A 10,825-nucleotide genomic window follows, 5' to 3' on the forward strand; every position below is an offset into this window, starting at 1 on the left:
TGTTCGTGTGGATCCCCAGCTGAGATCCTTCTGGCACATCTCTGACTCATTTAAGGGCAGAGCTGGAGCACATTTGCAGGGTTAAGTGAAGTTTCTCCACCCGTACAGGAGGTATTTAAGGGGGATAAACTGCTTGGGAGGTCACAGGAAGCCTTCTGCAGGGAAGGGAGGGGAGCTGCACAAGGAAGACAGCTCAGACTTGTTTTTCCATCAGCTCATCCCAATTTAAGTTTTTGAGATCCGTGAGCGTTTCCAAACCAAACACGGAGTTTCTATAAATTTCCTTATCCAGCCCTTACTGTGCACACACACTCTGTGTGGCTGCCAGCACCTTTAGGGGACAAGTGCTCAGCCATCACTTCTCTGGTGCATAAATCTGCATCAATAACTGCAAGCGCTCTTGTCCTCACTGGTGTTCAGTAGTTGGAGGAGACAGAGATGTTTCCAGATTTGTGAAGGACTTCAGGGAGGAGGGAAAAAAAACCACTCAAAGTTAACTTGGTTTACCAGTTCAAGCTCCTTACCTTCTACTACTTGATCATAGACTCTTTCTTCACACGTTAGGATCAAATCAAAAACATCTTTGCAGTTCTGGAATCTTTCTGGTCGTGGCTTGATTCTCTTATTTCTGTCCAACATGTGTAAAATTCCATTCTGTGTGTATCTGAAGACGCTTGAGTTAAGTATCTTTACTTGAAGGAAAGTCATGGTTTTGAGCAAATGACCAGCACAAGTTAAATAATAACTGCACCTTTAAAATAAAATATTCTTTCTGTTTGCAAATCTAAAGATCAGTGACCACTAAAGAGATTCCTAAGGTGACAGTGTGATCCCCATCATGCAGCTGCTGTTCAGAGACCTGTCACTGGCACCACAGCTTTAAAAGGCCCTCAGAAGGACAACTTTTCTTGGGCAACTATTTTTATATCCATAAACGCTCAGAACCCCCAGCCTGTGCTGTTTCTGTGAGCAGGATGTCCTACATTCCCTTCGGCCACTGGCCCTCACTCCAGGGGCCTCGCTCTTCAAAGGCAATCCTGTGGTGTTTCAGGTGCCACCTGCACAAAGTCCTCCCTGGAACGTGGGTTTATGCAACTGAACCTCCAAAGGAAGTCAAAGAAACCTCAGAAGCACATCCCATAAAAATATCCTGAGATGCATAAATGGGAATGAAGAAAAACACTGACTTTATGCCTGTCAGAGCCTCATCACTGTGTGAAAGGAATCTGTGATGCTGCTTGGGAGCTAAATTTATGCTGGTGCTGTAACCTTGAGGCTCTGATTTTACATCCTGGAGCCCCTTTGCCGGCAGGATTCTCTAATCCCACTGTTTTCCCACCCTCCTGGGACGTGCAGTTTCATCAGGAGCACTCCAGGCTTGACTGTCACATCAATCTGCAGGTTTGAGTAAAACCAAACTCCCTCTGAAGGCAAAGTTTTAGGGGTGAATTAGGAATACCAGGAAAGGTTTGGACTGAGAAAGCCTGGGAGTGGATGCATCTCCTCCTGACTTTAACACAGCTGTATTTTAAGCCATTTTACAATATAATAACAGGGATAACAGCCTGTAATTTCTTGAGATAACAGAATTCTGAGAATAAAACAATTTCCATTATTTGTAGCAGTCTGTAAGAGGTCATCTGGGCTTATTTCCTTGCTGAAAAGCTGACAGACATGTATTTCTTTTCAGGAAACACTACTATTTTTGTAATAAAAGACCTACAACTTCCTGCCTACCTTCTTGCAGGAGCTCCAATTTTACTGCCCAGATGTGCACCTGTGTGCTCAAGGTACTCCTGTTCAAGCAAACAGCCTCCAAAGCTTTTAAATCCCTCCAGTGTTTAAGTTACATTAAAAATTAAACCCAGCTTTCTACCTACAGGAGTCTACTTCACATTGAAAATAGATTCAGTTCTTCTGTGTGTCTGCACCACTGCACTTCAACTTGTTGTAATTTCAATTGTGCACCACGAACTGAGTGATAGGCTGTTTAGCACAGTTAAATGTTGTCAATTAGCCAAATGACTTCTGCTGCCTTTCTTTTCTCCACATCAGTCCCAAGCCTTTTTTACCACTCTTCTTTCCCAGAAGGTTTCTGCTTGTATTATTAAAGAATTGTCCTTTACAGCCCAAAGCTCTCACCAGCAGCTCTTGCACACCAGCACCCACTGGTTCACCCCAGCACCCCTGTGAACTCTCGTGGGGTTAGTCACACTTGGAAAAAAAACCCCACTTGGATGCAGCCACCTCAGACCTCTGGTTATCTGCAGAGCAGGAAAATGACTGCATTTTCAAAATATCATTTCCAAAATATCTGCCATTTCCAATATATGCCAACATCTGCCTGCGTTGCTTTGCTCAGTTGGAAAGGGAGCCCTTCCTGGGCTCTGTACTCCTCATTTCTACATCCTGCAGTTCAAGAGGGGGGAAAAAGAATCCACAACATCCCACACACTTTTTTGGGTTCTCTTTTTTCCCGTTCTAGGATAAAATGTTGCTGGCATCTGTCCCCTCGCTTTCCTGACTGAGCCTGGAGACAGAATTACGCAGATTCCCAAACCCACACAAGATTTCTGCTTCACAGCCCAGCTCTCTGCTGCCAGCTTACAGCTATTTTTTTTTTTTCCAAGGGTCCATCTGCCTATAAAAGGAGACTGAGAGAAGCAGTTCAGATTCATGGCGCTTTCCGATTTGGTTGCCTGGAATCTTTTTCACCTGGAAAAAGCCAGCACCACCTCATCCTTTGAGCAGGCAGGGGATGAGCTCTGCAAAACTGCTTCCAGTGCATAATAAACCCAGCTTCTTGCTCCTTGGGAGCTCAGGTGAATGCAGATACTGCAACTTACTAATGGTTTCCACCACGCTGGCAGGTGTTGAATCACTTAAGTCAGGCTCTGATTTCCTTCCAACACATTTCAACTCCATGCTCCCTGTCCTGTGCATCCCTGCTCTCTTTTCAGGACAAAATTTCCCCTGGTTTTCTGTGCTGTCACACCTTTGTAGCCCTTCCATGCTCAGGACGACACCAGAACAAGCCTACATTTCTCTTCACCTACTGCAAACTCTTGGCAGAGGAAATCCATCTCATTTTTAAACTGAGTCCAATTCAGATTTCACCTTTATTGGAGTAACTGTGCTAAACAGATCCACAGAGTGATGGAATTTAGGCATGACGACTCAGCAGTGCAAAGGCTCAATATAAAAAGGAGATGTTGCAGCACAAAAGTCGAATTTTTCCAACAGGCACAGCATTGTTGCTCATTCTCATGGAGAATTTCTATTACTGACTCTGCATTCTCTCCTTTTAGCTAAGAATATCCCATACTAGTGTGAAGATTTATTTAAACAACAAAAAGGATGTGTTTAGCTAAACCCCTAAAGCTTTCACTGCTTTTGCTACCCAAATTTAAAACTCCTGTCACAGACACCAGAAATGCCTTTTACCATCCAGTTGATTGCTCTGTGCTCCAGACATCTGGGTAACCATCCCTCCAAACATCCCTCACCCCTCCAAACTTTATCATTATTTGTCACTGACAGGACCCAAAAAACCCAAAAGCCCTGAGCACCAACCTAGAGATGGCCAAGACAGTTAAGTCTCTGTGCTGTATAATAAAATAATGATCTTACTGATCCAAGCATTCAATAAGTTTCATTTTAACTCCCATGTGAAGCTGAAGCTCACAAGTGATTTGAGCTGCAAGTGTTGGGGTATAGAAATTAATTATATACACAACTAAAATTCCCATGCCTATCCCCCTGCCCAAAGTGTCCAAAGCCAGGCTGGGTGGAGCTCTGAGCAACCTGGTCTATGCAAGGTGTTCCTGCCCATGGAGAAGGGTGGAATGAGATGAGATTTAAGGCCCCTTCCAACCCAGGCCATTCTATGAAAATATACAGGCCAATTTATTAAACATAACTGGGCAAATGATATTTGCTAAAATGTATACATCATTTTTAGGGGGGCAAAAAAAATCTTTTAAAGTAATGGCTGGCACCCAAAGCTTCTACATCTTCAAATCAATCTGCTGATTATTCCCTTTGGTGCAGGTGACACCATCCTCAGACACTGCATTTCTTCTTTGGGAAAACCAGGAGCGGAGCAGAGTGCTTCTCACCCAAGCATGAATGGCATTTGCAGGTCTCTTTTCCATATCACCTTAATTCATTTGTTAGTATCTGCATTATAAGCAGAACACATTGTGTTAAAGCCTGCCTGGCAGTTGGGCTAGGAGCTGGACATCTCCTTAAATGAAGTGTGTGTGTGTGGGGTGAGGCTGCCCAACCTTCTTCCACCTTCACAATCAGCTCCTTTTTTGAGGGAATGAAAGACTGGAAATGGGCACAGGCAGCACAAATTCTACTTTCCAAGCACTGTGGTTATGGCTGCAATAACTGCCTTCACTCCACAGCCAGAGAACACAATGCCTTTCCTCTGGAATTGAAGCTGTGCAGTTTAGTACAAACCAGAGACTGCTCACAAGTCTTTTGTTGTTCTCTAAATTAATAAAATCTTAACACTGAAGCGTTCTGTTGGATTCAAATGGAAACAGAGCAGGGTAAGATGGGGTATTAGGAAAAAATTCTCCCTCTGAGGGTGGGGAGGCCCTGGCACAGGTTGCCCAGAGAAGCTGTGGCTGCCCTGGAAGTGCTCCAGGCCAGGTTGGACAGGGCTTGGAGCACCCCAGGACAGTGGAAGGTGTCCCTACCATGGCAGGGGGTGGCACAGGATGAGCTCTAAGGTCCCTTCCAACCCAAACCATTCTATGATTCTAAAATATGCCATCCAAATTATCACGAAGATGCTAAGCTGGGCTCCATGACATTTCTGCAACATTCGTGCCTGTGCATGAATGACCTGCAAAGAAACTGAACTTGTTTTTCCTAGTGAAGGGCAAGCACCCAGCATTTGTAAGCCAGGAGCTGCACAGATAAATCCAACTGAAATAACAGAAATAACCAAACAGAAATAACCACATGCCAGCCCTGCTCACTTCCTGAAGCCTGGCTGAGCCCCAGAGCTGAGGGGTCTGTACCCCACATATCAGTGAAGGCAAGCCAACACCTTGAGCTCAAGTGCCAGACAAGAATTTGCTAGTGCTGAGCAGCTGAAATTGTATTTGGGGTGAAAATGGACAGATTGAAGCCGTCAGAGGGGAAAAGAAAGGGAGTAATGGCAAAGTCCAGTGCCAAAGAGGCAGAGAAGGGATGTCACAGATGTACTGAAGGGACTACCAGAACGACAAGGGTACCAAGGACAAGATGACTTGAGGATGTGGCATGTCTTGACTGTGCCATCAAACAGCTGTCTCTGCACTTCATCCAAGCGTGAACTTCAAGAGGAGTTTGGTTTGGATTGCTGGAATCTACAGGGTTTGATCACCTGGCAGTAAGGGACACAGAGATGTCACTTCTGCAGTCATTCCAAGGACCAGCAGGCGAGCGAGAGGGCTCGGGAGGGTCACAAGTGACTTTGGGATGATTTCTTTGGGATGCAGGTTTGGGAAGCAGTGCCAGATTCCAAAGATGAGCAGCAAATGTAGGACTGGGAGGGGGGGAAGTGCTGTGAGAGAGGTCTGTGGGAAAGGATGAATCACCCCTTTCCCAGGGAAACAGGGGCTGCAACAGCCATTTCCAAACTGGCTTCCGCTGCTGCCACCGGTCTGTGCTGTGAAACTCAGAATTTCCAGTTATAGCCAGAGAAGGTACCTCAAACAGAGCAAACCACAAGCACTGCAAACCCTAAATCAATTAGAACATTTCATTTAGCACATTTAGGAAACCTGAGAACACAATCACAGAGCCAGCAGGGCCACTTTGCACCAGGAGCCTGCAGAGAAAGCACCATGCTGGATGAGGTCTGCAGGAAACATTCCCGGCTTGCAGTTAATGCCAGCTTAAGGAATTACAGTTGCTACCATGAAAATGGGAATTGGTTTGGAATAAAGAAAAAAAAGCATAAGCATCCCTAATGTTGGCACAGAAGTTTTGTGTTAATAGGAGGCAACTTCAAGGCAAGAAGCATCGACTGTCACTTCGCTCCCCTGCTTCAAACTGGGGTGAAACTGCCAAAGAATGGAATCACTCCAGCTCTGAATGGATTTTATACAAGTCATCAGCCTCAGACTGGATCCTTCAATCAGAATTCCTCAGAGCATCTGTTTAGGACTCACCTTGGGTAAGGGAAATAAACCTTTCAGACTACCCAGAAGAGACAGGATGGCAGAGGATGTTTTATGTTGTTGAAAAGCATTTGCTATTAGATTGGGGTCTGTAGTTTCTACCACGTCCCAAGGCTCAAACACACGGGAAATAATATTTAAATAATATATATCTAGCTTATATATTTTTAACAATTTGATGTATTTCCTTTTTAATGTGAATGAAGCCAAGATTAAAGGCAGTGTGATCAGAAGGCAGATGAAGAAGTACTGAAAAATTGCTGCCTTTGAAAGGCCTGAGATTTTGTGAAGCGTTTTGGTCTTGCAATCCTTCATGGAGAAAAAGGGATTGGAATTCAGCCTGTGGCTGGAAGTGTGTTGATTTGCAGAAATGTGCCTCTTAGAAGTCTTCAAATCCAGTTTAAACACTTCTTTCCATCCTCATCCCTTCTCTCTATTTCTAGGAGCACTGAAGTGCTTTGAAAGACATGGTAAGAAAGAAAATGAGACTTGTACTGCACTGCTTTTGGAAGAAGATTTGCCACTGACACACAGGCCATGACTTCAACTATTTTTAGCTCTTGCAAGGTTAGGCTTCAAAAAAAAAGGAGAAGAAAATACCCAAACCCAACAAAAAAAAATAAAATCCCTCAACATATCTAAACAAAACATCCAAAATGGCTTCCAGAGACACAGCTCTCCTGCTGCACACTTGGAGTGACAGCCCACGACAGAAGCTGACAAGTGCTTATCAGTTCAAAATCCATGAAGAAAACCCAGATGAAAATGTTAAGATAAATACATGCATGAAGAGCTTACCTGAAGTAGAATTTAAGTCAGTTACTCCTCAAGACTGAGCTACATGGAAATATCAACATGGGCATCCAACTTCAATATGGAGTTCACAGAGTTAAAACTAGATCCCATCACCAAGATTATCACTACCTTTTTTTTTTGACAGAAAAGAATCAAGTGTCTTCAAGGGAGATGCACCAAGTTCTTCTTCATTTCTGGAATTTTCCTTCTAACTGAAGCAGCTTTAGGAAGTTCTTGAGGACACGTTTTCCACCCTCCCCATAATTTTATAACCTGATGTAGCTAAGGAGCTAAAATTGCAATCTTATCTAAAGTTAGGGAGGTCAAATTAAAAGAGGAAGTAAAAAATGTCAGGAACAGAGCAGGAGCCCAAGCTTGCAGGGTGGGTGCAGGCTGCCTAGAAATCCTAATTAAAAATACCCCCCATCTGTGAAAATCGTTAGATATCTTTAATGTGAGGGTCACAGACACATCAGCGTTGAGGAAAGGAAAGAAACAATCAGCCATGAAGTTACTCACACTGATAAAGAACCCAGGAGCAATTCCTGCACAATTTTGGTTAAATTTCCATTTGAACAGCTCCTATCCCTGGGCATAACAGCAACTGCTGATGAAGATTTAAACTGGGCTTAAATTCAAATTGTTTAGCAAGTTTCACCCTTGACTAGCTTTTGCCTTCACTTGAAGGCAAGGCTCACCAGCAGTTTTGCTCTGTTTTTGTTTCACCTCTGAAGTCACCACCATAGAATTAGAATTAAGTCCTCAAACCCCTTCACAGAGTTGTAAGGGGCAAGTAATCGTAAGGACAAGTAATGCTAATGCTGGAAAGGTGGGTTACACATGCAAATACAAGGTGGTGTATGTATTGGTACTACAGACCATGGCTGCGTCCCCCTCAAACGAGTCCTCCTCAAACAATTCTCTACTGTTGTCCCAGAAATAATAGAGGAATGTTTTAAAAAGCAACCAAAAGCCACGTTCAGAACAGTGTTAAATGGTTTTGGGGCAGTCCTCGATTGGGGCTCAGGGAATTTAAATGCTACATTCTAAAAATGCAATGGGAGATGCTGATACTTATTTTAACTCTATGTTTTAACTGCCACATCTTAAAAGGCTTTGAAGTACTTCCATTTTAGATCTACTGTAACCACCTACTCAACTGAATCTGTATTCCTGGCTCCATTAATCCCCTATTCCTGTGCTTCTGAAATTCAACATATGCCTTCAAGGTATGAGAGGCTGCACTCTGTATTTCACTAATTAACTGCAATGAAGGTGCTTTTAGTCTCTGCAGAGTGGGTTTTTAATAGTTGTCCCCCCTCTTCACAAGTGAACAGGAGAGGTTCAGTGCATCTCTTCTCTCTAACACACTTTGAACCTTGCTCTGAGTGAGGTCCAATAGTGCAGCAGCTCATTTCTGTTTGAGGCCACTGCTTTCTGAACCTGGGGGTCATTTATTTGGGCAGAGGATGTTCCCTCACAGCCACAATGTCACTGAGTATCTGGTGTCCACAGCGCCTGGAAGGAGAGCACTCAAACTTCAGGTGTCTCCTCACTGGAATATGGGAACAAGCAGCGTGTTGTCAGCAAGACTCAAAATTTCAGACCACATGGAAAGGCTACAGATGATGAAAGCAAGGCTGGGAAACAGAATAAGCAGCTGAATCATATGGAACCACCCCTCCTTCTGTTCCCCCATCCCAACCACACTCCAAGCCCATGAGGAGAGCAGCCCCTCCCACCCCACAGGTAATTCCCATCCCCTCTCTGAGGTTATGCTCACCCAACAAAACTGAGAGCCCCTGGGACCCTGGGTCACAAAAAAACTATTCCACAACTCGCTGATGAGAGCAGGTCTGCTTTTGGTTAAAGTCTTTACCCTCAAAACCCACTTCTGGAAATGGAGTTGCTTTCTGCGCTGACAGTCTTCAGTCTGCAAACCTTAAATTATCTGAGAATCAAAAAAGCAAAGTCAGAGTCATTTGCTGTTGCCCTATTTCCCTTGCAGTGGCTGTTGTTTAAACCTCCTGTATCTTGAGAAAAGGTTTAACTGTAACACTGCAAATTTATTTGGGGAACACAGCAAAGCATGGAGCAGAACCACAATGGTGACTCCAAAACATGCTGAGTGGGGGGGAACAAGTTGGCTTTCTGTTGGTTTTTGTCACTAACTACTGCCATACTCAGCACAGCAGCAATGAAGAATTCAAAAAGGAAATCTCAAGTCGTTCGTGCTTGTTAAAATTAATTCTCAGCTCAAGGAATTTTCTTTTAAGCAGTTCTTTTAATCAGGATATGGATATGGCATACCTCATTAAGATGAGTTTGCAAGATTTTCCTTTTCTCTATAGGCAGAGGGATAAAAAAAAAAAAATCAAATAAACCAGCACATCTCATGTGATCCTTTTAAGACTACATCCTACATTTTGAACTTTTTTTAAAAAAGGATACTTGTTGAAAAAACATCTAGAATGAGTTCCCCAATTCTTGTTTGTGGGTTTTCTTAAAAAAAAAAATCAACTTTAAATATAGGAATTTTAAAATAATGCAGTTTGGACATTTTCAGTAGTGTGCCTAGCCCCGATCACCTTTGCTCTCCAGGATTAAATGTTACTGGGCTCTCCTCTGTCCATTGTTTATAACAAACTACAGGGTTATTTTTTCTCGGTGCACAGAGCAAATCACGTATCACAAATCCTCAGTGAGAAGGGTGAGCTCTTTAATGAAAGGTATCCTCTCTCCCAGAGAAAGTATTCTGTAAGCCTTACCTGGCAGTTTGTCTGAGCTAAATACAACATTAATGTCGAGGTGGTCGCTCTTCCCAAATCCATAACCAGGACAGTCTTAGCACTGAGAAGGATCCACAGTGCAGGGGAGGCAATGGACAATCTGTGAGGGTATTGATGTGTTCATTCAAGAGCTAAACATGGTAACACACTACAAAAGAGCATTTGGAATGTGTGCATTGGAACTGGGTAACAATTTACAAGGGAGCATTAGAGGCCCATTGTTAAAAAACCTCCTATAAACTTAAAATCATTTTAAAGTTCGCCAGCCAAGCAACTCTAGATTCTTAATGCCAAATAATGAATTACACCTTTCAAGGATGAACCACACTGGATTTTTTAAAGAGGCCATGCCACAGGGATACAGTTCTTTGTCTTTCCTAAGCAGATCATTGTACATCTGATCATATGTTGTTTTGAAGTCATAAACATTTGGCTTGTCCGGGGCTGGTCCTGGCAGTTTCACGTGAGTCCCTGTGCCAAAGGATCGGACGCTGAATCCTCGTTTGCTGAAAGACACAAGGGAAGGGAGGAAAGAAAGCCATGAGGTTGGATAGACTTTAAAAATTAAAGTGCTGAAGAACACAGAGTGAATTTTAAAAACACCTCTTAGCCAGCAACCAAATCACAGCCAAACAGTTAGGCAACCAAATTGCCAAGAGTACCCAACGCGTGTTTTCCTTGCAGTTACAATCCAAACTCACACACCATTCCTAAAGAAACACCTCTATTTGATAGGAATTTGCTTACAATTATGGTACACAGCTGTTTGGAAATGTCTTCTGTGCTTTCCTTTTGTGCTTTCCAACATCCTGGATTTGCAACAAGCGTGTGTTGTGTACTCACTCATGGACAACACAGTGGAGGCAGAGATGTTTTTCTCTTAATACAAATAAATAACTGTACTGACTGGTCAATATTTAAGTGTCCTGCTAAGATCGTTGGCTCAACTGCATTATTCTTCTCACTTTGTTGCCCAAACAGCCTAGTTTAATAAGCCCAGGATAAACATTTGTGTGCCTGGCACTGAAAACCATACAGTGCAATTACCTTTACACAAGT

At 43.3% G+C, this 10,825-nt stretch overlaps 1 protein-coding gene across 1 annotated transcript in view; it reads right to left on the minus strand.

Annotated features, from left to right (window-relative positions):
* Window positions 1-10,613, minus strand: part of SSU72 (SSU72 homolog, RNA polymerase II CTD phosphatase) — a 13,247-nt gene extending 2,634 nt beyond the window's left edge. The window contains exons 1-3 of the mRNA XM_008641172.2: window positions 10,610-10,613; window positions 10,129-10,369; window positions 525-664 (exon numbers count right to left, since the gene is read on the minus strand). Coding sequence (XP_008639394.2) covers window positions 525-664; window positions 10,129-10,369; window positions 10,610-10,613 — 385 coding nt within the window. The remainder of the gene's footprint in view (window positions 1-524; window positions 665-10,128; window positions 10,370-10,609) is intronic.
* Window positions 10,614-10,825: the final 212 nt, after the last annotated feature.

The sequence above is a fragment of the Corvus brachyrhynchos genome, unplaced genomic scaffold, assembly GCF_000691975.1.
Source record: "Corvus brachyrhynchos isolate BGI_N302 unplaced genomic scaffold, ASM69197v1 scaffold68, whole genome shotgun sequence".
NCBI lineage: Eukaryota > Metazoa > Chordata > Aves > Passeriformes > Corvidae > Corvus > Corvus brachyrhynchos.